The sequence below is a fragment of the Rana temporaria genome, chromosome 9, assembly GCF_905171775.1.
Source record: "Rana temporaria chromosome 9, aRanTem1.1, whole genome shotgun sequence".
Classification (NCBI taxonomy): Eukaryota; Metazoa; Chordata; class Amphibia; order Anura; family Ranidae; genus Rana; species Rana temporaria.
The window spans coordinates 87,449,556-87,477,453 of record NC_053497.1 but is presented as its reverse complement, the minus strand read 5'-3'; the positions used below and the strand labels follow the sequence as shown (position 1 = coordinate 87,477,453).

At 45.7% G+C, this 27,898-nt stretch overlaps 1 protein-coding gene across 1 annotated transcript in view; it reads right to left on the bottom strand.

Annotated features, from left to right (window-relative positions):
* Positions 1 to 1,182: 1,182 nt before the first annotated feature.
* Positions 1,183 to 27,898, bottom strand: part of TRPC5 (transient receptor potential cation channel subfamily C member 5) — a 391,753-nt gene continuing 365,037 nt past the window's right edge. The window contains exon 11 of the mRNA XM_040323870.1: positions 1,183 to 2,505. Coding sequence (XP_040179804.1) covers positions 1,798 to 2,505 — 708 coding nt within the window. The 3' untranslated portion in view covers positions 1,183 to 1,797. The remainder of the gene's footprint in view (positions 2,506 to 27,898) is intronic.

The following is a 27,898-nucleotide window of genomic DNA, read 5'->3' as shown; positions in this document are numbered from 1 at the left end:
CACGATCCACTATTCTTAATTTTCTGTGCCTGCCCCTGAGCTACACATAATTTAGATCAAGAATACAAATACCTTTCTTAGGCTTATGTGATATTACAAGATAGTTGATTTACAAAAGAAGTTGAGAAACTTCCCTCAATAAATTGAGCAAAGAGTCCCTTCAATTATTCAATCATGGGTAAAACTAATTCCTGTTTATTTCATCTGCACATGATTGGGTATTCACATTGAACACAGCTACACATTGTTAAATTAAGATTCCCAATATCTTTTGTAAATTAGCAGAAATGTTACAAATGGTACCAGAGTTTTTAAGATCTTTATATTGCAAAAATAAACATTTAACTGTCTGTTTTTAAAAGCAAGTTGACTTGTATAAAATAAGTTATCCATGACATTCACAAACATATAGGTAAATATTTCCTGGAGTATGACTGGAGAATGCGATATGTTCACCTAATTCTACTAATGTTGTATATGTTTGTGCAAATGATTTGTTTCATACTTTGTAGACACTGGCTGCTGTTGCCAGCTATATGCGTTTGAAATATCTTCACAAAAATCTTAAATTCTTCAAAACCTTAAAATTTAAATGTGTATTTGTTATTGATGGCATCTTAATAAATGGCAGGACGCATATTAACTTCAATGGACTGTGTAAACTGACTACTTGTCTTGTAGAAAACATTTGCATCATATCTACTTGGGCAATCTTGAAGAGAGAGCTGGGCCACAGCATTAAAGTTGCACTCCAGCCAGACAGGAAAATACATATATAGAAACAGTCTACCTAGAAAACGTTTTGCATTTATGTTCTTCCAGTCCTGAGATTTACACAGTCCTGCAAAGACGGCCTAGTGACAAGACTTTTTATTACTGCAGTTAAGCAATACAGCTAGCTAGCCTTCCTAACTTTAGCCTGTAACTAAACGGTGAAGGAGCAAGAACAGACTGATGAGGGCTCTCTGTCATTAGGACTCTGGCTCCTAATGCTACTCATTTCTCTCCCAGTGTGAGTGCTGCTATGAAGATGATCTGTTTCCCCATATATTTCTGAATTTCATAAGACAATAGAAATTTGAGCCATCTAAGTTGTTCGTTTCAGATGGACTTGCACTTTAAATAGAAACATTTTTTTTTCTCCTTTGTGTTTCAATGCTGTTAGGAATCTTCTCACGTAACTGTGCATAATTGCAGGATTTATTTTATTTTTATAAAGACTATTACAGAATGCATGAAAATACCATATGGCCGTAGTGTAGAGTTAATGCTTACTTTATAGTGGTTGTCCAGTTAAAATAAAAAGTGCAGGAAGGGGATGAAATGCTAAAAGATATGCACAGACTATCTATATCTATCCCAATATACAGTTTTTGTGCAAAAATGTCAAAATCCCACATGCTGCTGGTGGAAATTGCAATACAAAAATCCATAACAATATTTTAGAATAGATTTTTTCCTGGGAAACAGCAGGGGGAGTGTATCAGTGAACAAACTTTTAGGATGAAAGTGCAGCAAGTGTTACCTGCACATGCTTGGCATTCCCCTTAATGTTCTATAGTCTGAAAGCCTTGCTGATGCTGAAAAGATTAGCATGAAAGCTTAGACAGTTTAGTAAGCCTTGATATAAAAAGCAAACAAACATGGTAAAAAAATATTGCAAAATAGATCGCTGTTAATGAACGTCCACACTCATCCATGTGAACGGGAAGGGATTCCTACCTTATTTAATGCTCTGTAAAAGGAAATTGTTACAAATCTATATTTAGCTAAATACAGCAGTTCTAAATAATTATTTTAAAGTCTTGTTGTGACCTGTTGCTCCTCCTGCCCCTCTTTCCACTTGTTCATGAGCAGGTCACATGCTTCACCCCATGAGTCAAACACATCCTCCGTCGAGTCTATTAGCTTGGTATTAGAAGAGCAGAGGTCGGAAGCACAGTGTAGGGAGTTGGAACAAATTGGAGAATGATCAGGACTCTGACCACCAATACTCCTATCTTGACTCACCTCATTGAGGTTAATTTCACTTTTAGAGCACTCTGGCTCTTGCTCGCTACATTTTGTGTCCTGCCACATGCAGTGAGGTTGAATAAGTCCATCCGAAATAGAATATACTGGTTCAGTTGGCGGTGTTGGCATATGTCCATTCATTTTAGAGAAAAGTAAGCCCAGTCTTTTAAAAGATTCCTTTTTGGAACTTGAAAGCCTTTGGAGCTTGTTTCCATTACGGATGAAGGAACGCTTACTAATGCCATTGCTTTTGGGTGTATTATCTATGATTTCAACCCCAGACACAGTTTTAATAAGGGCTGAGACATTGAAATCCTTTTTCTTGTTGGCTACATTAAAAGAAACACTCTTTGATTTGGGTCTCTCTTCTGTTCCTTCTTCCTTCTGTGATACCTCCGTACTGCTGGTGGAATAGCTTCTCCTTGGAGGTTTCCTGTTTCCCAAAAGATCAAGCACCTCGTAACGGAAGCTGGAGATATCCTGTTTTAATTCCTGCAACAAAATAATAGGTATTGATAAAGCTGCCTCTTTGAGCAATTTACAATAGGGTGCTTACTAGCTATATATGACACAGGCTTAATTTACTTTGTATGCTGATCACTACAAGAAAAACTCACTGTCAATTCCTTTCTAAACATTTTTCTTTGTTTAGGGGTTAAAATAATTATATTAAAGTCAAGCATTTTTGAACTTTTGAGAGTTGACAACATTCTTCAACAATGATACCTATAGCTAGAACTAGTTAATTTTAATGTCATGTAGACAGTTAATAATAATAAACACTGATCCATGTGACCCCCTCCATTTCAACATTCCATAGCATTTATACCCATGTGGGAAACCTTAATCTAGTGTCTGAAATATGTGAAAGAAGTTGATTGATTATGTTTATAGTTATGAAAACACCCTGTTTTAACATACATACAATCCACTCGCTATGAAGTCTGGAGAGGCGTTTTGTCTAGTTACAAAACTGAAAGTTTGAACTGCTGGATGTTAAAATGGCAATGTATGTGGACAACCGTAAATGAAAATTATGTGTGAACTAATCTTCTCATGGCGTACAAACTTTCTATAGAACTGAATAGTGAGGGCACAGCTCATTTAACTGGTTTGATTATCATTTAAAAATATTGGCCTTTCAATTGCCATCTAGCACCTCTTTCATCCTACGCTGGGTTGGCTCAGTGGTTGTACCCTTTGCTACACTTGGCCTGTTTTCAGACAAAGTTGGATGGCAATCTGCAGTGAATCCCAAAAGGTACTTAGTTTGAGTGGAGATTTGCACATCTCTCACAGTTTACCATTCTCAGAGATAAATCTAAAACCATTTGAGACACAGACATGAATTTTATTAATTATTGTTACCTATGTTTAACTGTTTTAATAGACTAGCTGGCTTTAAGGTTACAAACATACACACACAATAGAAGCATGATATGAAGACAGTTTGCTGTTTTCTAATTTATCCTGGTATATCTTTGAATTTTCATTTAGGAAGCATTCTCCTGAGAGCTACATGTACAGAACAACTTGCACATTTTATCTCTCCAGCACTATGAAGAACAACCTAACAGCATAAGCTCCAGAGCTTATATCAGTGACTGGGCAGAGGATAAAGTTCAGCTTTATAAATCTATATAGACTACTGCATAACAGGTGAGGCAACACGATGACATAATATATTTGTTTATGGCTTTAATTTATTATGCATAAATGTTAAACAAACTAGCCTGGAACTGCAACACAACTGACTGGCTCCCTGTGCCATTTCTCACGATCTGATACTCTGCTGCATAAGGTAATAGGGTATTGGAAGAGGCAATGCTCTTTTAACCACTTGCTTACTGGGCACATATACCCCCTTCCTGACCAGAGGACTTTTTGTGATTCGGCACTGCGTCGCTTTAACTGACAATTGCGCGGTCGTGCGACGTGGATCCCAAACAAAATTGACGTCCTTTTTTCCCCACAAATAGAGCTTTCTTTTGGTGGTATTTGATCACCTCTGCGGTTTTTATTTTTTGTGCTATAAACAAAAATAGAGCGACAATTTTGAAAGAAAAAAAAATATTTTTTACTTGTTGCTATGATAAATAGCTTAATTTTTTTTCTCAGTCTAGGCCGATACGTATTCTACATATTTTTGGTAAAAAAAATAAATCGCAATAAGCGACTGGTTTGCGCAAAAGTTATAGCGCCTACAAAATAGGGGACAGAATTATTATTTTTTTGTTTTACTAGTAATGGCGGCGATCTGCGATTATTATCGGTACTGCGACATTATGGCGGACACATCGGACACTTTTGACACATTTTTGGCACCATTCACATTTATACTGCGATCAGTGCTATGAATATGCACCAATTACTGTATAAATGTGACTGGCATTGAAGGGATTAACACTAGGGGGTGAGGGAGGGGTTAAATGTGTACCCTGCCTAGTGTTACTAACTGTGGGGGAAGGGGACTGACTGGGGGAGGTGACCGATCTGTGTCCCTATGTACAAGAGACACAGAACGGTCTCCTCTCTCCTTGACAGGACGTTGATCCGTGTGTTTACACACACAGATCCACATCCTTGTGCCGATGCGCCAGGCACGCGCATCGGCATCCCAGTGATTCGGCGGGCGCGCGCGCCCCCCAGTGGCCAGGAGGAGCGGAGGCTGTAAAAACACAGCGACTCAGAATTAGAACCACCCTGCGGCCGTATAAAGTCGTACGGCTGTCGGGAAGTGGTTAATTTTAAGAGAATACATTTATTGGTGTAATAATGGATACAGATCTGCATTTGTGTTGTTTTATCTGTCTGTAGTTCAACTTAAGGAGAACTAAATGTGATGTATATAGATTTAAGTTGTTTCATGAAATAGCATTGTAGAATGTTGGTTCAGAGAGAATCCAGTTGTTTTTAGGAATCAAGAAGGAATTATATCCCCTTTGGTGCAATTTGGAACATGCTTTGTAAAGGTTTTACAGCTACTATCTGAATCAACTGAGGGTTTTGGGAAATTTTTGGACTATTTTGACCTGACCATATCATTTAAAAAACATTAATACATTTTGCTATTCCCATTGATTGGCTGTGGAAAAGCTGATAAGGTTCAAATTATTAACTTTATGACTTAAACACACCGACAGAGTAATTGCCCTAATGCCATTTAAATACCACTTTAGATTAATGAGAATACTGTGGCCACAATATCAATTTCCCCAGTACAATTTTATGTGCTCAGTTTTATTAATGATAACTATATGTGTGTGCCAGTAAGATATTTTTCTCTTTCCATAGTTAATAAAAGTAAAATATGATATAATTGTACCTCCATTGTACCAAATGACAAATGCAGACCACCAGTGCAAACCCCTACAAACATAACAGGTGTGTGTGTATATGTATGTATGTAATGTATGTATGTATGTATGTATGTAATGTATATATATATATATATATATATATATATATATATATATATATATATATATATATATAATAAAATCTCACACATGTATGCCCATTAGCCAAACTCAAGAGATATTTATTTTTCAAATTTGGGATAAAGAGAGGAAATAGAAGATTTCAAAGCAGTATAATACTTTCATCAGTAAGGCTAAGGTGAGAAGGCCAGCAGTCGAGAGGATGAATTGCTTCCTGTGGGATTTATGTGTCTGTGTTTGGCTGTCTTAGAGATGATTAACCTTTATTAGGCTTGACACAACATACAGGTATATACCAGCTGAAATGCTTAACTTCAGACTACTGATTAATAATTGGCAGACTATTATACTCACATTGTCAAAATGCCATAAATTTCTTGCATGTGGCTGACTTTCACTTTTTTATCCCATTACTTCCAAAAATTTAAAATTTTTTTGTTTAAATTGTTATAAATAAATGGCACTCATCTAATAAATTCTCAACCAGAACTATAAACATTAGGCCCCATACACACCATAGAATCCATCCGCAGATAAATCCCAGCAAATGGGTTTCAGCGGATAGATCCTATGGTGTGTACACGCCAGCGGATCTTTTTCCGCGGATAAATCTCCCCTGGGATGGATTTCCAGCAGATGGATATTTGCTGACATGCACAACATATCCATCTGCTGAAGTCCATCCCAACGGATGGATCCGCTGGTCTGTACAGACTCACCGAATCCATCCGTCCGAAGGGATCCCCCGCATGCGTCGCAATGATTCAACGCATGCGTGGAATTCCTTATATGACAGCGTCGCGCACGTCGCCGCGTCATAATCGCGGCGACGGCGCGACACGTCATCGCCAGAGGATTTTGGCGCGGATTTCAATGCGATGGTGAGTACACTCCATCGCATTAAAATCTGCTGAAATCCTCGAGAGGATTTATCCGCGGAAACGGTCCGCTGGACCGTATCCGCGGATAAATCCTCCCGTGTGTATGGGGCCTCACACGTCTAATTTAGCAAAAACATTTTCTTTAGATAGGAATAACTTGGCTTTCTAATGAATAGGTTGTGTGCACTCTATCCATGCCCACTTGCATGTAAATAGTAGGGATGAGCTTTATGTTCGAGTCGAACATTGGCTGTTCGCCGAACAGCGAACAATTTGAGGTTTTCGTGGCAAATTCGAAAAGCCGCGGAACACCCTTTAAAAGACTATGGGAGAAATCAAAAGTGCTTATTTTAAAGGTTAATATGCAAGTTATTGTCATAAAAAAGTGTTTGGGGACCTGGGTCCTGCCCCAGGGGACATGTATCAATGCAAAAAAAGTTTTAAAAATGGCCGTTTTTTGGGGAGCAGTGATTTTAATAATGCTTAAGGTGAAACAATAAAAGTGAAATATTCCTTTTAAATTTCATACCCGGGCGGGGCCTATATTATGCCTGTAAAGTAGCACATGTTTCCCGTGTTTATAACAGTCTTTGCACAAAATGACATTTCTAAAGAAAAAAGTAACTTAAAACTACTCGCGGCTATAATGAATTGTCGGGTCTCAGCAATACAGATAAGTCATTGAAAAAAAAACGACATAGGTTCCCCCCCAGTCCTTAACCAGGTCATTTGGGTCTGGTATGAATATTAAGGGGAAACCTGAACCATAATTAAAAAACAAAAATGCGTGTGGGTCTCCCATATCGGGCCATTCAGGTCTGGTATGGATATTAAGGAGAACCCTGCACCAATTTTTTGTTTTAAATGGTGTGGGGTTCCCCCCAAAAATCCATACCAGACCCTCCGGGTCTGGTATGGATTTTAAGGGGAACCCCACACCAAAATAAAAAAATGCTGTGGGGTTCCCCTCAAAAATCCATACCAGACCCTTATCTGAGCACGCAAACTGGCAGGCCGAGGGAAAAAAGGGGGGGACGAAAGAGCACCCCCCCTCCTGAACCATACCAGGCCACATGCCCTCAAATGGAGACTCATGCCCAAAACCTTTGCCCGGGGGTTGTGGGGGTCTGCAGCCGGGGGGCTTATCGGAATCTGGAAGCCCCCTTACACAAAGGGGAACTCCAGATCCCGCCCCCCCCATGTGAATTGGTAAAACAAGTGTCAATGTTAAAAATCACAGGAGACCGCTTGGGACAAGTCCTTTAAAAATTAAAAAATAAAACAAAGATTCCAACGATGTAATCCAGTCTTGAGCGATATGGAGAAAAAAAGACCTGCCGCTATGAACGATACCACCTCCACAGGAGGTGCCCGGCCGAATGGCGCTCTCCCGTCGTGACCCTGCCCGCTCTGAAGCAAGGAGAAAGGCCAGGGCAGCCCTCAAAATTTCCACTCGCCTACTAGCATTTGGCGAGTGGATTTAAGCTGGGGGCGAGTGATGACAGGGGATGCATGACCAATCTCCCTCCAATCTGTGCCTACACCCCCGATGAGATTGGCGGCCGAAGAGGAAAGGTGCATGCTCAAGAAAAGTAATCTGGTGAGTCGCGCACAGGCAGAGCAGTACAGAGGTGCTCTCCTTACAGTCCTTATTAAGCCATGGGACCTAACAGTATGACCTCTCTGAGCCTGCCTGACCAATGTAGCTGGAGAGCAGAGAGTAATGAGTGAGGTTGAGGATTGCGAAAATTACCACTCCGGTGCAGCGCTCACTGAAGGTTGCCCTGACATGAGAGCGGCAGGAGAGAGAGCAATCGTATTGCTGTCTAAAGTATGGCCGTCGTTCCTGCGTCGAAATTTCAAATTTAAAGTCGTTTGCATAACACGTCCGGGAATACGGAAGTACGCTACGCGCGTCGCCGTTCGAAAAAATGACGTCACGGCGCGCAAAGCACGACGGGAATTGCGAAACTGAGCATGCGCAGTAGGTCCGGCGTGGGAGCGCGCCTAATTTAAATGGCACACGCCCATTTGAATTGGCCCGCCTTGCACCGGAGGCCGCCGGCGTCGTTTTCATCGCAAGTGCTTTGTGAATCAGGCACTTGCGATGAAAACTTGCGGCGGTGTAACGTATCTAGTATACGTTACGCTGCCGCGATTCTACGTGAATCTGGCCCTCTATGTTCAATTGGGATTTATTTTCCTTCCATGCATAATGACACAGAAGCTATTTAATGGTTTTAAAGTACGACACCGGTACCAGGATAGGCAAGGATCAAAATTGGTACAATAATTGCGGCAACTTTTCAAACATAGTTAAACATCCTGACCAGGATAGAGTGTGCTTATTAGTAATGACATATTAGTAAGATCCTGCTGCAGGGAGTGCAAAAAGGAGTGTGGTTGGCTTGAAAGAGCATACGGATCTAGTTAGTTTTATTCCCAAATATACTATATCGTTCTCAGCCCAGCCATAAGGATAACGCTCTCTCAATATATGGATTAAAGAGGGTTGCAACCAGGCCCGGACTGGCCATAGGGCATACCGGGCATATGCCCGGTGGGCCGTGGCGGCCCGCGGGCCGGTAGTGGCCCGCGAATGGCCCTTGGCGGCCCGCGGGCCGGTCGCGGCCCGCGAACGGCCCTCGGTGGCCCGCGAACGGCCCTAGGTGGCCCGCATGTCACTTCTACCCAGAGGTGTACCAAGTCCCTTGGGGCGGACTGGGCTGGGTTGCAAGAATGCATTTGCCCCCTGGGCTGCTCTAATGTCCTGCAAAAAGGCCACTGAGCTGGCCGAGTGCGCCACCTGCCACAAGTTATGGATTGTCCACTTGCCACGTCACCTGCCACAAGTGGATTATGCACTTGCCAAATCACCTGGCCACGTCACCTGCCACAAATTGTGGATTGTCCACTGGCCATGTCACCTGGCCACGTCACCTGCCACATCACCTGGCCACGTCACCTGCCACAAGTTGTGGAATGTCCACTTGCCACGTCATCTGCCATGTCACTTGGCCACGCCACCTGCCACAAGTTGTGGATTGTCCACTGGCCACGTCACCTGGCCACGTCACCTGCCACAAGTTGTGGATTGTCCACTTGCCATGTCACCTGGCCACGTCACCTTCCACGTCACCTGCCACATCACCTGGCCACGTCACCTGCCACATCAACTGGCCATGTCACCTGCCACAAGTTGTGGATTGTCCACTTGCCACGTCATCTGACCACGACACCTGCCACAAGTTGTGGATTGTCCACTTGTCACGTCACCTGCCACAAGTGGATTATCCACTTGCCAAATCACCTGGCCACGTCACCTGCCACAAGTTGTGGATTGTCCACTGGCCACGTCACCTGGCCACGTCACCTGCCACAAGTTGTGGATTGTCCACTTGCAATGTCACCTGCCACGTCACCTGCCACATCACCTGGCCACGTCACCTGCCACATCACCTGGCCACGTCACCTGCCACGTCAACTGGCCACGTCACCTGCCACAAGTTGTGGATTGTCCACTTGCCACGTCACCTGACCACGACACCTGCCACAAGTTGTGGATTGTCCACTTGTCATGTCACCTGCCACAAGTGGATTATCCACTTGCCAAATCACCTGGCCACGTCACCTGCCACGTCACCTGGCCACGTCACCTGCCACATCACCTGGCCACGTCACCTGCCACAAGTTGTGGAATGTCCACTGGCCACGTTACCTGCCACGTCAACTGGCCACGTCACCTGCCACAAGTAGTGGATTGTCCACTTGCCACGTCACCTGCCTCAAGTTGTGTATTGTCCACTTGCCACGTCATCTGCCATGTCACCTGGCCACGCCACCTGCCACAAGTTGTGGATTGTCCACTGGCCACGTCACCTGGCCACGTCACCTGCCACAAGTTGTGGATTGTCCACAATGCAATGCAAACAATTACATTTTTAATGTTTTTTTTATGGTTTTTCATAATTTGCCATAATTTTTGAGATTTCTAATGTAAAAAAATAGGTCACCTTTAAAAACGCCTATAAACGAAATCGCGGCAAAACGCCGGTACCACGTTTTGCCGCGTTTAGCAGCGATTTGCCGCGATTTGCGTCTGAAACGCGAAAACTTTTGCGTCTGAACCCAAAATTTTGCTTCTGAAAAAAACGAGCCTAAACCCAACTGCTTTAAAACGCAAAAAAAAAACGAATGTGTGCATGGACACATAGGATAACATTAAATGTGTTCAGGGGCAGTTGAAAAAAATGCCCAAATGGCCTGCTGGCCTGCATTTGATTGGACAAAGTGGCTGCATTTGATTGGACAAAGTGGCTGCATTTGATGGGACACAGTGGCTGCATTTGATGGGGCACAGTGGCTGCATTTGATGTAGCACAGTGGCTGCATTTGATGGGGCACAGTGGCTGCATTTGATGGGGCACAACGGCTGCATTTGATGGGACAAAGTGGCTGCATTTGATTAGCACAGTGCCTGCATTTAATGGGGCACAGTGGCTGCATATAATGGGGCACAGTGGCTGCATATAATGGGGCACAGTGGCTGCATTTGATGGGGCACAGTGGCTGCATTTGATGGGGCACAGTGGCTGCATATAATGGGGCACAGTGGCTGCATTTGATGGGGCACAGTGGCTGCATTTCATGGGGCACAGTGGCTGCATTTGATGTTTTTGTTCAGTTCGATTGCTTCCCCCCAAAAAAATGTTGAGCAACAGTGTGAGCCAAAAGGCTTGCACTCACAGATACTCCACTGAAAAGTTATCAATTCTCATTTCACTTTTCAGAGGCATTTGACAGACAGTAAGGAGGTGATGCCTAATTTCCTCCCTGCCTGTTTTAACCTCAGCCAGTCCCTCCAGATATTTCACTTTGTACTCCACCTTATTTTCATTACTCTTTATAGGTATTAGATGTTCTCTCACCTTATTCTTTGCACATCTAATACATAATGAGAGTTCTGGAAATAAGGTGGAGTTCAAAGTGAATTTCTAAACCTAAGTTGAGAACCCCTTTCTGAAGATTTGAGGATATTATTAAACTCAGAGACTGGTGGACTTAGGCCATCATAAATAGATTGAAATTTCTGCTGAACTGGCAGAATTTCAATCTATCAATGTGCAGACTGGTTATACAGACTCCGATCTATCAACTGACTTCAGTACAACAATGGGAAATGTCCAACGATTTCTCTCTGTTCCAGCAATGTGGAGTGATTTCTCTCTGTGCCACAAATGTGGAGCAGTCTCTCTCTCTGTGCGGGCATTCCATCATTAACCCCCGCCGCGTGCCCCCCCCCCCCCCGGGCTGCTCAGTCTAAAATGCCCGGGCCTATTTTTTGTCCCAGTCCGGGCCTGGTTGCAACCCTAAATAAAGAATAAAGTTTGTATTGTTTCTTTATAATACTAGACAGAACTAAAAGCTGATAACGTGCGTTGTACTGAAGCCAAGGAAGATTCAGGTTTTGTTATGAGAAATGCATCATCTGCAAACAGATTTATTTTATGCTCTCTCACCTATAAGAAACCCCAAAATGTTTGTTTTAGCTCTAATGCTCTCTAACAGTTCCATTAGGAGATTAAAAATAAGGGGAAAGAGAGGGCAACCTTGTCTGGTGCCATTAGTGATTCGAAATGCCCTAGACAATATGGCTGAGCAAAATAAACCTGGGCTGAAGGTCAAGAGTATAGAGCCATGATCACTGACAGAATATGCCCTTGGAAGCCAAAGTTCTGAAGAGTCAACACAAATACGTCCAATGGACTCTATCGAATGCCTTCTCTGCATCCAGACATAGAAGCAGAGAAGGCACTCCCTCGCATTTGGCATAGTGGATGATGTTATTCGTGCGATGTGTGGCATCTGAAATTTGTCTCCCTTTTGTAAATCCCGATCAGCCAGTAAAATTGGATGGACATTTTGCAGAGAGGTAGGATCTCTCCTTCGGTAAGGCGATTATCAACGAGTTCAACATTTCTTCAGGAGAAGAAGAGGAGGTTACAGCAGCTTTGAAAAGAGTTGTTAGGTGGTCTACAAGAATGAGTTTGAATTTTTTATTTGTGTACAAAACCGTCTGTGCCGGGGGGATTTATTAATCAAAAAGGAATTAATAGCTTTGACTATTTCTTGGCTAGTGAACGGGGAGTTGAGGTTCTGTAATTGTGAATTGGGTAATCTTGGAAGACGAATAGCATCCATGAAAGCTTGGTTGGCAGACGGAAAAGGTTGTTCTGTTATAGCTCTCTTTGTAACCTTAGAGATGAGACCCTAATATGCTAATAGCTGTGGATTGGTTAATTTTTCATTGGTACATGGGTGGTACGAGTGGGGGACATGTGTTTTATGGCGATGACCTTTTATCGTTGGTTTGTTACCTAAAGCATAAAATTTTTTTTTTGTTTACTTTTTGTGATTATTAAAACATTTCCAAAAGGAATGGAGTTCCAATCTGAGATATCTAAGCTTAGTCTTGAGCTAGGGACAGGTCTGTTGCTTATTTAAGGTATCTGTTGCTTCAGTAAGTAAGCTCTCAATGCGCTGCATTCTCTGCCTCTTAGCCCTATCACTCAATTGAATAAATATGCCACACATATAATTTTTATTGGGGTCCATGACCAAGTCCAAATTAAGGTGAAAGAAGTCACCCAGATGTACCCATATGCAAGTTCTCCGCATGAGGAGCAAATTGCAAATGGTGAGTATTTATTCTCCATAAATAGGTAAAGGGGGAGCTGGAACTATCTTCAATGGTTATGCTTATGGGTAAGTGGTCAGACCTGGTGATTGAGTAGATATCCTAGGATGAGAGTCCATTGGTCCAATAAGAAAAAATCGATGCATGTGTAAGAGTTGTGACATGCAGAGAAAAAGATGTACCGTAGTTACGCTTACTAGCGTGCTGACACCTCCATACTCAGTGGAGATTACATTCTTGCAGAAGAGGGTCTGTGTGGAGCAGAAGAGTCTATATGAGAGTCCAGAATTATATTAAAGTCCCTGCACAATAGGAGAGAGCCCTATTGGACAGTCTTAGCTTTCTTGTGGCGTTTCCTGAGGAACCACACTTGGTGGACATTGGGGGCTTATACATTAACTATATTTTAGCGAGAATTATTAAAAGTAAAAAGAAGGATATTGAAGCAAGTGCAACCTTCCCAATCTGTGATGCAATCATGCAACTGAGATCAAACAAAATGTTTATTTGCCAGTAGTACGCCTTTTTTCTTAGCAGGAGCATTTGCCCTGCATTTATGAGGAACTTGCTTGTTTGAGCAAGAAGGTGGTGAAGAAGCGAGGAAGTAGGTCTCCTGTACACAGAGAATGTCTTATTGAGATTCCAGAGCAAATTTACACAGCGAGGCTCTTTTAGCCAGATGGTTCAATCCTTTGGCATTAACAGAGAGGAGTTTCATAGGCATGGTGAACAAACGTGGAGTTTCGTCAGTAAAAGAAGGGAGGTATTCAGCAGTAACGGTACTAGGTGAGCAGAAAGCTTGGGCACCCGAAAGTCTATGGATGTTATAGTGGTAGAAGTGAACAGCCTGAAGTCCACGGAGAGAACATACAGGGCAAAAAGGAGCCAAAAGAAAATAAAGCCAGGAGGCGCATTCGCGGCTCGTAAGATGGCGGACAGGACTCCGGCCTCCGTTCATCTATCCAAAACTCCCACTCCACATCAATACAGCTCCGGGAGTCCTCTCACCTACTCCGGGAATCGCGCAGCTACCCCGCGATCATTTTATGGGTAAGATTGGAGATCAAAGAAGTATCTATCAGAGGCACACTCCACAGGCCACGCTTCAGCCTTCCCAGCCTATGGATTGCTACCTGCGTAGGCCACAATCCCTGGCCTCAGGTACCTCGGCGGCTGCTGTGGATCCAATAGACGCTCTCCCGCTAGTCGATCCCTCCTTATTTGTTCATAACCCCTCACACAAGCCACAACCATCCGATCCCCCCCACAATGTTAGCACTAGTGACTGTGGAAGTACTGGATATCAGACCACAGGCCCTGCTTCACAGTCTCACCCAAAATATTTCTAAAGAGGTTGGCAATCTCGCACATGAACTCAGGGGCGAATTTGATCAGCTGGGGGAACGCACTGATACATTAGAATCTAAATTTGATGACATGGTGCAATATGTTCATGTCCTGGAGGAAGAGAATGCAAAACTAAAACATGCACTCTCACAGTTGCAAATGCAACAAGAAGACCTTGAGAATAGGGAACGATGCCAGAACCTACGCATCAATGGGGTCCCTAAATCCATCTCGGATAAGGAAATCCAGTCCTACCTTATGACCCTTTTTGTTACCCTGGTGCCCCACATCCCTGATATAGACTGGCGCCTTGATAGAGCACATAGATCGCTGGCTCCCAAACCTGCTCAAGGTGCCAACCCCAGGGACATCATTGCACATTTCCATTTTTATGAAAGCAAAGAGGCTCTGTCCATTGTCACTCGCAACAGGTCACGGATTGACTTTAAAGGAGCAAAAATCCAAATCTTCAGTGATCTATCACCTATCACCCTCTGCCCAGTTACTACCCATTCCGTTCCGCTTATCTGTCATTGGTCACAACATTCCATGAGAGACCTACAAGAATGCAAGACCTTCATCCGGAATCTGGGCCTTCCCCCTATACCTGAGGAGGGCAGCGCAGATCCCTGCTCCCAGACCACTCTCTACCCCTGGGAAAATCTGGACCCCGGTTTGCCAGAGAACACGGAAGGCCCCTGTCATCCCTCAAGAGCTGCACCGTCCAAAGACCCCACCTGAAACTGAACTCTGGACTGCCTCCACATCTTTCCTTTACACAGAAGTCCTGATCTCCACCTCTGTGTTTTGTGACTCTGGGCTCCAAGTCTAAATTTCGCCTCTGTTGTGCTTCATGCAAGCACCATTTCTCTCTATACCCATGCAAAAATTTGCTATTTGGATTAGACTGAGGCCTATGTGTCTGATATAGGGATGAGCTTCGTGTTCGAGTCGAACCCATGTTCGACTCGAACATCGTATGTTCGACCGTTCGTCGAAATACAAACGTTACGGGCCGTTCACGCCAAATTTGAGTGGCGCGTCACGGCCCATAATTCACTGCGGCATCGCAGTGCATTGCTGGCTGATGATTGGCCAAGCATGCACTATGACCCACATGCTTGGCCAATCACGGCGTGCAAAAAACGGAGAGCCATAATTGGCCAAAGCCAGGGTGGCTTTGGTCAATTATGTCTCAGGGGGTTTAGTACATGCCCCACACTATAAAAGGCTGCCTGCAGGTCGGCCTTGTGTAGTGTGTTGCGGCTGTGGTTAAAGACAGACAGAGAGAGAGACAGTGTCATTTTTTCTAGGTAGCTAGAGCAGGCAGGCTAGTCAGTTAAAGTTAGTGTGTAGAGGATATATATGCATCCCAGGTGTTGTACATATATTTATACACTGTATAGTTTAGCTAGATCCGATATTTCTAATTTACTGGCAGGCAGGTGATTGTGCTAGCTGCAGTATTCTCATGTGGTGTGTTGCCTGTGTCCTCTGCAGTTTGCACCTAAAGCTACTTGGTGTGTACTGCCCGTGTCCTCTGTAGTTTGCACCTAAAGCTACTTGGCGTGTACTGCACGTGTCCTCTGCAGTTTGCACCTAAAGCTACCTGGTGTGTACTGCATGTGTCCTCTGCAGTTTGCACCTAAAGCTACTTGGTGTGTACTGCCCGTGTCCTCTGCAGTTTGCACCTAAAGCTACGAGGTGTGTGTCATGCCCGTGTCCTCTGCAGTTTGCACCTAAAGCTACGAGGTGTGTGTACTGCCTTTGTCCTCTGCAGGCCATTAGTATGTCTGGAAGGACAACAAGGAGAGGCAGAGAGTCACGAGGGCAAGCAGGCTCTGCGTCTAGAGGCAACAGTGCTAGTCGTGGACATGGTGCATCCTCATCAGCACGTGGCCATTGGACACGCTCGTCCTTGTTTTCGGCAGCTGGCCATGTTGAGCCGCAACATGTCGAAGACTTGGTAGAGTGGATGACCAAGCCGTCCTCATCCTCCTCATCCTCTCTCACCAGGCTCAGGGTACTTTGTCTGGCAAAGCAGCTGCCAAGGCGTCCTCTTCCCTCTGCTCAATGGCATCAGTCACTCCTTCCCTAGCCCCACCATGTCCTCCTGAGGAGTCCCCCGAACTGTTTGACCACAGTGTTGGGTACATGCTGCATGAGGATGTGCAGCATTTTGAAGGCTGATGGTACACAGATAGAGGAAGGCAGTAACGTGAGCGCAGAGAGAGGGGGTGCCCAAGAAGGACAGCAATTTGGCAGTCATGTTCCCCCAGCTGCAGCATACTGCCAGGTTTTCTACAGTGATGAGGAGGGAGGGGATGATGAGGTCACTGACTCTACGTGGGTGCCTGATAGGAGAGAGGAGGAGGAGGAGGCACAGGCACATCTCCACCGAGGCAGGATGTCCTCCAGGGGCCAGCTTAAGGGCAGCACACCGACTGCATTACAACGCAGAGCTACGCATATTCAGGGCGCTGCTGTGTCTCAGCGTTATTCCAAAATTCCTTTGGTGTGGGCCTTTTTTGAGACAAGTGCATCAGATCGCACCGCTGCTATTTGCAACATATGTCTCAAGCGTATCTCGCGTGGCCAAAACATCACGCGCTTGGGCACCACATGCTTGACCAATCATATGTCGACCTGCCATGCAGTTCATTGGCAAGCGTACCTCGAAGACCCACATCAAAGAACAAAGTGGACCTCCCCTTGCCTCTCATCAGCTGGGATCTCCAACCCCACTATACCCTCAGTCCTCTCTGAAGCCTGCACTGATAGGACTGAAGGTGTAGAATTAGGTGTGTCACAGCCTAGTACATGCGGGCAATCTACTATCGGTACACCGATGGTTTATTGTACCAGGCAAATTTCCCTGCCCCAGCTGTTGCAGCGTCGAAAGAAGTTCCCTCCCAGCCATCCACATGCCCAGCAGTTGAATGCTAGCTTAGCTAAATTGCTAGCACTTCAACTGCTGCCTTTTCAGTTGGTAGATTCTGCCCCCTTCTGTGAGTTTGTGGAATGTGCGGTACCACAGTGACAAGTTCCCAAACGCCACTTTTTCTCACAGAAGGCGATTCGGCTCTCTACCACCATGTGGAAGGCAATGTTCATGCCTCGCTGGACAGGGCGGTCAGTGGTAAGGTGCATATTACCGCTGACTCATGGTCCAGCAGGCATGGACAGGGACGTTACCCATCTTTCACGGGCGCATTGGGTGACTCTGCTGGCAGCTGGGAAGGATGCAGGACAAGGTACAGTATTGTTGGAGGTTGTTCCACCACCACGCCTCCAAAATGCTACTACTGGTTGTGACACACCTCTCTCCTCCACCCCCTCCTCTTCTTCTTCCTCTTTGGCCTCTTCCTGTGCTGATGTGTCCTCGGAACCAGCGGTGCTCCATAGGCGTTCAAGGGGCTACACAGGTACGCAGGCAAAGAGATGCCATGCAGTGCTTGAGCTGGTATGCTAGGGGGACAGGAGCCACACTGGGCCAGAGCTTCTGTCAGCTCTGCAGGGGCAGGCTCAGAGGTTGACGCCACACCAGCTTAAGCCAGGAATGGTGGTTTGCGACAATGGCACCAACCTCCTCTCCGCCCTGCGACAGGGACAACTGACCCATGTGCCCTGTTTTGCTCAGGTCCTTAATTTGGTGGTGCAGCGGTTCTTGGGCAGGTACCCGGGCTTACAGCATGTCCTGAAGCAGGACAGGAAAGTCTGTGTGCATTTCCGAAGGTCATATAATGCCAGTGCTCGGTTGGCAGACCTCCAAAGGGAATACAACCTGCCCAAGAACCGCCTAATCTGTGACATGCCCACCAGGTGGAACTCTACGTTGGCCATGCTGCAGTGGCTGCACACGCAGCAGAGGGCCATCAATGAGTATCTGTGCCAATATGGCAGCAGAACTGGGTCAGGGGAGCTTGTTTTTTTTCCTTACGCCAGTGGGCCATGATCAGGGATGCATGCACTGTCCTGTCACCATTTGAGGAGGCCACAAGGATGGTGAGCAGTGACAGTGAATGCATCAGTGAGACTGTCCCTCTTAATCACATAGGAAAAAAAAGTTGCGCTAAACATTATAAACAGCTATAGTTGAACAAATATAAAACAAACGTGAATTATAATGATCAAATGAGCGTAACAATCATGTAATCATAAACATGCAAAATAATACATAAAATCTTCAGCAAGAGTCCATGTATCAAAAGTGATATAAACGTTGGATCACATCTGTGACCAAAATGGAAAGATAAAGTAGAATACTCCTTCACCAGTAAAAAGAACAGTCCTCAAACGGCAGAGGCGCCTCTCTAATTGGGCCAATTAGGCAATTGCCTAAGGCCCCGCGCTTCCAGGGGCCTCGTAATCTGCCTAACACGTATGTGGGAATGTCCCCCCGATTGGTGTCCCCAGAGCCATCTCTAACGCGGAACAAAAGCCTGTGGGACAAAAGCCTGCGCTGCGGTGCCCACAACTAGTTTTTCCTGGCCAGGGGCGGAACTGACTGACCACTTGAGCACTGTCCAAAGGTCTCATGGTCAGTGGACGGCTGCACGTACTCCCTTCCCCTGGCTCCCCCCCCCTTCTGCCTTGCTCTGCAAGGCTCCTGCCATGTGCAGAGCGTGGATAATGGCTGATGGCCGATGGACGGTCGCAGAGCTGGCGCCTGACAGTCATCGAGGAGCCAGTCTGCCACAGCCTACAGGTACTGTCTAATGGTCCTGCCCGACACTGACAGCATCCTGTAGTGTAGTAATGCCCCCTCCCGAGCAACCCAGACACACAGTCCTGGTATTATGCCATCCTCTGGCATATGATGCCACTTACTGACCCCCTGCCATAATCCTTCTCCTCATCATCCCTTGTTCCTGGCATACCACCACCCTGCTTCCTGTCATCATAATTCCCACTGTCAGCTTCCTACCAACTTACCCCCTGTCATCATCTCTATCCTCATAAACCCCTGTGCCTATTATCCTACTGCCCCCCCTGTCATCTTCATCCCCCCTGGACTGCCAGCTCCATTCCACCCACCCCCTGTCATCTTCATCCGCCCTGCACCTCTCTGCCAGCTCCTTCCACCCACCCCCTGTCATCTTCATCCCCCCTGCACCGCCAGCTCCTTCCACCCACTGTCATCTTCATCCCCCTGCACCGCCAGCTCCTTCCACCCACCCACCCCCTGTCATCTTTATCCCCCCGCACCGCCAGCTCCTTCCACCCACCCCCTGTTATCTTCACCCACCCCCGAACCTCTCTGCCAGCCTCCTACCACCCCACCCCCTGCCATCTTCATCCCCCTGTACCGCCAGCTCCTTCCACCCACCCCCTGCCATCTTCATCCCCCCTGCACCGCCAGCTCCTTCAACCCACCCCCTGTCATCTTCACCCCTCCTGCACTGCCAGCTCCTTCCACCCGCCCCCCTGCCATCTTCATCCCCCCTGCACCTCTCTGCCAGCCTCCTACCACCCCACCCCTGTCATCTTCATCCCCCCGCACCGCCAGCTCCTTCCACCCACCCCCTGTTATCTTCACCCACCCCCGAACCTCTCTGCCAGCCTCCTACCACCCCACCCCCTGCCATCTTCATTCCCCCTGCACTGCCAGCTCCTTCCACCCACCCCCTGTCATCTTCATCCCCCTGTACCCCCAGCTCCTTCCACCCGCCCCCTGCCATCTTCATCCCCCCTGCACCGCCAGCTCCTTCAACCCTCCCCCTGTCATCTTCACCCCCCTGCACTGCCAGCTCCTTCCACCCGCCCCCCTGCCATCTTCATCCCCCCTGCACTTCTCTGCCAGCCTCCTACCACCCCACCCCTGCCATCTTCATCCCCCTGCACCGCCAGCTCTTTCCACCCACCCCCTGTCATCTTCATTCCCCTTGCACCGCTCTGCCAGCCTCCTACCACCCACCCTCTGTTATCTTCATTCCCCTGCACCGCCAGCTCCTACCACCCCACCCCCTGTAATATTCATCCCCCCTGCACCGCTCTGCCAGCCTCTTACCACCCCACCCCCTGCCATTTTCATCCCTCCTGCACCGCTCTGCCAGCCTCCTACTACCCCACCCCCTGTCATCTTCATCCCCATACACCGCTCTGCCAGCTCCTTCCACCCACCCCTGTCCTCTTTATCCTCCTGCACCGCTCTGCCAGCCTCCTACCACCCACCCCCTGTCATCTTCATCCCCCCTGCACCGCTCTGCCAGCCTCCTACTACCCCACCCCGTCATCTTCATCCCCCACTACCAGCTTCCTACCGCCCCACCCCCACCATCATCATCCCATCTGTACCCCATTGCCAGTTTCTTACCATCCCACCCCCTGAAATCTTCATCCCCCTGTAGCCCACCTCTAGCATCCAACCACCCTACCCCCATCATTATCATCATTATCATCCCCCTGTAACCCACTGGCATCTTCCTTCCACCCCACCTGCTTTTTTCATCATCATCCCCCTTTGCTGACATCCTACCACTCTGCCCATTGTCCTCAACATCCCTATCATTCCTCTCTACCCCACCTCTGGCCTCCTACCACTCCACCCCTGTCATCATCATCCCCCTGTACCCCTTATCTGGCATCCTACCACCCTGACTCCTGTCATTATCATCCTCATCCCTCCTGTACCCCACCTCTAGTATCCTATCACCCTACTCCCTATCATTATAGGAGATATATGATCTCAGCCTCTCACCCCAATGCTGCCACATCACCCCAAACTGCATCCTGTCATCCAACCAACTTTAACCCAACATTTGCATCACACACCACAATACTTCCCTGTCACCCAGTGAGTGGTAATAATGTGCTGTAACCTCTAGCAACAAATCAGTGAGTGATAATGATAAGCAGTAACCCATAGCAACCAATCAGTGAGCAGTATACATTGCAGTAACCTCTAGAAACAAATCAATGAGTGATAATGATGAGCAGTAACCAATAGCAACCAATCAGTGAGCTGTAATAATGTGCAGTAACCTCTTGCAACCAATCAGTGAGCTGTAATAATGTGCAGTAACCTCTTGCAACCAATCAGTGAGCTGTAATAATGTGCAGTAACCTCTTGCAACCAATCAGTGAGTGGTAATGACGTATAGTAACCTCTATCAACCAATGGGTAAACGGTTATGATGTGCAGTGAACTCTAGCAAACAAATATTGAGTGGTAATATTGTGCAGTAACCTCTAGCAACCAATCAGTGAGTGGTAAGTATGTGCACTAACCTCTAATAACCAATCAGTGAACCTGGAGCAATCAGTGAGTGTGGACCAGTTATTTTTATTTTTAAAAAAGTCCATGTTTGATTTTTTGGGATGTTGGCGTACAGAGGGAAATGTTTGCCCAGCGTCCAATCAATATTAAAGATGCCCCTGGGTGTCCCCAGGCTGGCTGAGTGAGCAGACCAGCACACACTTGGGTAAAGCCATGGAGGTTTCAGCCAGCTGTAACACCTTTCTCAAACGGAGAACATCTCATCAGCTACAGCCAACAGTAGGCTCTACTGCCGTCCTAGCCTTCTCCCAAAGCCTGCACCCCATTGCATGGCAGGAGTTGTAGTTCACCACACACTAGACTTTCCCCGCTGGTGCCTGTGCTCTGCAGAGACTACACCTCCCAGAATACACTTCAGGGTACTCAAAGCGAATGTGTCCTCTTCTCCTGCTTTTAGGGGATGGAGGAGTGTATAGAAGGATCACCTGTCTGTACTCTGTCTGTGGCTCTAATGTTTGGTGGCTGCTGCAGCAATGTGGTGTTACCCTGTTAGTCAGGTGACATTTTGCTTGTCATTACCGTAAGACCATTGCTTGTATCATGTTGCACAGTCTTTTCCCATCGTAAGTTGGGCCTCATGACTAAGATTTGCCTAAGGCCTCACAAAGCCTAGAACCGCCTCTGTCAAATGGTATAATCAAATGAATCACCAATACAGAGTAACAACCAATCAGCTGGAATCCTCCACCGACAAAGCATATAAATCTGCTTACCAGATCCCGGCGGACCCTTGATTATAGGGGACTTCAGGTAGCATGAAGGTATAAGGGATTGCGAAGCCAAAAGCTGGATAGAAACAGCCTATTGGGAATCATCACCTCGTTCCATTAATCCAAAGCATTGATGTTCATATTTCATAGATATGGAAAGAAGAAAAAAGGGGGCCTCGATCGTGTTAAACATGGGTCTTCAAACTATGGCCCTCCAGTTGTTCAGGAACTACAATTCCCATCATGCCTAGTCATGTCTGTGAATGTCAGTGTGTTACAATGCCTCATGGGATGTGTAGTTCTACAACTGCTGGAGGGCCATAGTTTGAGGATCCCTGGTGTAAAACCTTTAAAACTTTAATATAAAAAAATTGTACATGCTAAACACTCACAATTTTGCAGTGATAAAAGAGCCTTGTAGTCTGATGTCCTGGCCGGATACATACAGACGAACCCGTTCATACAGGAAAAACCAAGCAGTCCAAGGGGGTGATGCCAAATGTACCGCTCGTTCCGCCCTACTAGTTTCGCGAGAGATCGTTTCATCAAGGGGCATTTTTGGTTCTGGGCACCAGTGGCTAAGGCCCAATTTTTCTGCCCCTGTTTAACAGGGGCGTGTAATTACAATTTTTGATGCAATACTTTGCAGCGGGCTCATTCCTGCGCTCCAACTAGAGTATCTGTGAGGGGTTGCAGTGTTGTGGCACCAGCACCACCACCAACAAAGGCCCAATTTTGTTCAACAGGGTCATGTAATCACAATTCTTGATCTAATATTTCACAGCAGGGCCCATTCCTGTGCCCACCAAGAGTAACTGAGGGCTTACAGAGTTGTGGCACCAGCACCACCACCACCAACAAATGCCCCATTTTTCTGCCCCTGTTCAACAGGGTCATGTAATTACATTTCTTGATCTATTATTTCACAGCAGGGCCCATTCCTGTGCCCACCAAGAGTAACTGTGAGGGCTTACAGAGTTGTGGCACCAGCGCCAGCACCAAAGGCCCAATTTTTCTACCACTGTTCAACAATGGCATGTAATTACAATTATTGATATAATAGTTCACACAGCAGGGTGTTCCAGCGCCCACCAAGACTAACTGTGAGGGCTTACAGTGTTGTGGCAACACCAACACCTAGGGCCCAAATTTCTGCAGAGTATATACGGCAGGCCCCTACTTTCAATCATCCAACTTACAAACGACTCCTATGTGCAAACGGAAGGAGACAACAGGAAGTGAGAGGAAATCTACCTCTAGGAAGGGAAATTATCTTCTGTAAGAGGTGTCTCCTGTCCACTGATGCTTTATCACCAATCCTTGTTTCACTAAAAAACCCACATTTTCAAAACATCATTTGTCATTGGGACAGGAAGTGAATTTCAATCTTCTGAACAAACAGACACACAGACAGCAAAACAAATGTTTACAGGGGTGATAACCCTCTATGTTTTCAGAAAAGCTTACAAATAGATCTTATGGCTGGAGCTACACTTTGTAATTTTGAACTGGTACTTTTTTAAACAGATTCTTCTTAACAACAAACCTACAATGCCTGTCTTGTTTGCACCGCTTGTATAATGCTTTTCAAAGTATATAGAGCCAAAGGGGCTTGTAATGACCTGGGGGGAGTAGGGGGGAAACCCATGCTATTTTTCTCAATGTTTTCCATCCATATTGCAGGGACCAGACATTACATTAAAGCTGCAAGCAGTTTTAAATTACTTTTTTCTTATAGTAATCTCATTTTGTGCAGGGACAGTTCTAAACACGTGCCACCTCACAGGCATACTATAGACACCCAGCAGGTACGATATTTATAGGAATTTTTCATTTTTTTTCACTTTAAGCATCAATCATTAAAATTACTGCTCTAGAAAAAACGACCGTTTTTTAAAACTTTTTATTCCATTGATACATTTTCCCTGGGGCAAGACCCGGGTTCTCAAACCTGTTTTCCGACAATAACTTGCATATTAGGCTTTAAAATGAGCACTTTTGAATTTGAACGTTCGAGTCCCATTGACTTCAATGGGGTTTTAAATGTTCGCGCGAACGTTCGGTCCATTCGAAGGTTCTGGTGCGAACCGAACGGGGGGTGTTCGGCTCATCCCTATCTATCCATACCTATCCATATGTCTGATATTGCGGGCTACCATGTCCCCTCAACATGGTCTTGAAATATGGCTGTGACCTCCTGAGGTGTTCATTTACCTCAGGCCTTCCACCTGATTGGTTCGTATTTAAATTTTTTTTTTACTAAGGATCCTTTTTGATCCTACCCATGGTCCTATTTTTTTTACATTTTATTTTTTGTATATTGAATCCCTTTTTGATCCACACCAGAAACGTTGCTGTGTTTTCACTGTTTCACCTCACTGTCATCTGATTATTGATATTGTATTCGTTTTATAAGTTCCATACATCATGGTTTATGGATTTTCTCTGTTTTATGACTGTTCTGTGTGCTATGTTTCTACGGCTTAGTTATGGCTGTTAGTATACTTTCATGTAATGTTAAGGGTCTGGGTTTCATTTGTAAATGCTGGCTAGCATTGAAGGAGTTCAAATCCTCTAACGCAGAAGTGATCATGGTTCAGGAGACGCATTTTAAGGCAGAGTGCTCAGTTTGCTTCCCAGCATGTTTCCACCGCTTTCATGACCTCTGACCCCTCTGGGAAAGCGGGAGTGGCTATTTTATTTTGACGTTCCTCTGCCATAAGTGTCAAATCTTCTTACCTAAACCCCCAAGGCCGGAATGTTCTCCTGAACTGTGATCACAAAAATGCTTAATTTACCCTTTGCTAATGTATATGCACCCAATTTGGGACAGATTGGGTTTTTGGAAGTTTTTTTTTAGAAAATGCAACCCTTTTCCCAAACCTTCATGATCATTGGGGGCGATTTTTTTCAATTTATGCATGTCCCCGACAAAAGACAGATTTGCCCTATTTCACAATACCCCATCTCTCCAAGTCCAAAAGATCTCCTCCTCATTTTGAAAATTGATTCAGGCTCATAATCTTTTTGACACTTGGAGGGTGAAACATCCAATTGCCAAACAATTCAAATTTTATTCCCCACCTCACAAATTATACACGAGACTAGACCATTTTTTTTGTCTCGGCACCCCTCTTGACTTATGTTGTTAATTCAGAAATTAACCCGATAACCTGGTTGGATCATGCGCCCATAGTGTTAGATCTTCTGCATCTACACCTAGGAAGTGTGACTGGCATCTTAATGAGTCTCCCCTCACCGCACCTACTGTTCTACTTCATCTACAGCAAAAATTTACTGAATTATTTTAAACTTAATGAGGGTTCAGTTTCTGAGGTCTCCACTCTGTGGGAAGTCTACAAGGCCTTTTTTTAGGGGCGAGTGCATTTCCTCCGGCTCTCGACTTAAGCGAGATAGTGATCTCCAACGTTTGTCTCTCTTGACTGAACTATACAAGGCAGAGGAATGTCTACTCAATTCCCCCACAGTGGTACGCCTCCATGCTGTCATCTCCCTGCGTAATCGTATTAAGTCTTTGAACCTGAACAGACTTTCTAAAAACATGCTGTGGTCCAAGCAAAAGTTTTATGAATATGCTAACAAGCTCCATAGAATGTTGGTCAATAAATTGAAGCCATGACCCCCTGCCTCTATCCCTGACTTCCTACTGCAACCTGATGGTAACCCCACCTACTGCCCCCAAACCATGTCCACAGTCTTTGGTAAATTCTACCAGAAACTATATAACTGCCTGTCCACAGACCCAGACTCTCAATTTACCGAAACCAGACAAAGACCGATACTTACCGGACAGTTAATGCCCCCCATTGCTCTCCTAAATTCTGACTATACAATCTTCACTAAAATACTGACAAATAGACTCTCTTTACTACTCTCTTCACTTATACATGTAGCACCCTGCTCCCAATGAGTGGGTGCTATATGTTAAAATTATAGTTTGTCTGAGCAATAGTTTGGCTCAGAAAGATTGTATTTAAATTGTGGTTCTGCTTCAGTTCAGCTGGGTTTTGCACGTTTTTCCACTTGACAGTAGGTGTCCCTGTCACCATTGGTCAAGGTTGGAAATGCAACAGGTTGAATGTATTATGTACTCCTTTTACAGAAGTGGCTCAGAGGGCGTGGTCAACCTGCTGTGCATTCTGGGAGAGGGTACTTAAGGGGCAGACACCATTTTGTGGGGTCGGTTTTGCCTGATCCGGACCTCAGGGCCCTCCTGGCCTCAGCAATGTATTGGCGGTTCCCGCCTTGGGGCCACGTGGGCCTGAGGCTCCGTTACTGAGATGTAGGCCCAGGAGCTTCTGTGGGCCTACTGATCCAGGGATGGTCCTGTGTCACCTTGCCTGCTGGAAAGGAAGCGAGCAATTGAGGACTCAATTGGAGGATGCATCCGGATCAACATTTACCTCACAGTGCTGCTGGAACGGCTGTGAGATCCTGGCACTGTGAGCGGTGTTCTTTTCTTCAGAAGTTAACCAAGAGTGTGGTGACACAGGTCTGTTGCAGAGACCATTGAAACAGTTCTACTTTCACCAAGTCTGTGGCAGAGACTATTGAACCAATTCTACTTTCACTAAGTTTGTGGCAGAGACTATCTTTTGATCGAGCTTCGCACTGGCTGCTAGACTGGTGAGAGTGAGCCTATCCGGTGGTCGCTGAGTCCTGCGTGGAAACAGTTGTTCCTCTGGACTTAGGAGAATATTTGTGATTCGCAAGTAAGATACCTGAATCTCCCCTAACCCTACATCCCTCCTTTTCTGAAGTTTGCTTTAATAAAAAAACCCTCTCTGCAAGAGGGAGAAAAAGAGACTGGGTGTTTGGCACAGACATTTCTTTCTTTTACCACCTCTTCAAGGAGAACCCCTGAGACGAGTTCAAGGAACAGTGAGGTAACGGCAGGCCCAAATCTAAACCAAAGAAAATGTATAGAAACCTGCGCTGGGATATCCAAGGTGTAAGGCTGCTGCCTCACTTGAAACTGTCCCCTAGGGGACAGAAATATGTAGTAAGCTGGAAATTAGGGATAGTGGCGCTGCCTGTGTGGGCACTTATATTAAAGGAGCTAGATCAGGGACAGGTGTCGTGTCCCCCAGATAGAGTGCTGAGTGTGCAGTGTGCTGTAATAGAACTCCTCAAGTATCTCTGACAGCTAAGGTACACGGCTGATAAAGATTAGTATCTACATACAGCGTGCTCTGTTATGTTGAGGATACACATATACAATGTGCTCTTTCTGGCTCAGTGTATACTAGTCAGTAGACTGTATATGATACCTAATATGCCATAAAATGATCCTAAGTGTCAGATGAGAGGCTTCTACCTCTGAGCACAGATATTACCTGGTACACAATAATAAGACACTGTAAAAGGTAACAACCTATTCCTGGGCAGTTGCCCTCTAAGGGAAAATACCAAGTGTATACAACAAATATCTAGCTCATATATCCGCATACATGAGTCATACTATATGGTTCAAATCTGGATAGAAGCTCGCAATAAAGATATGTTATAAA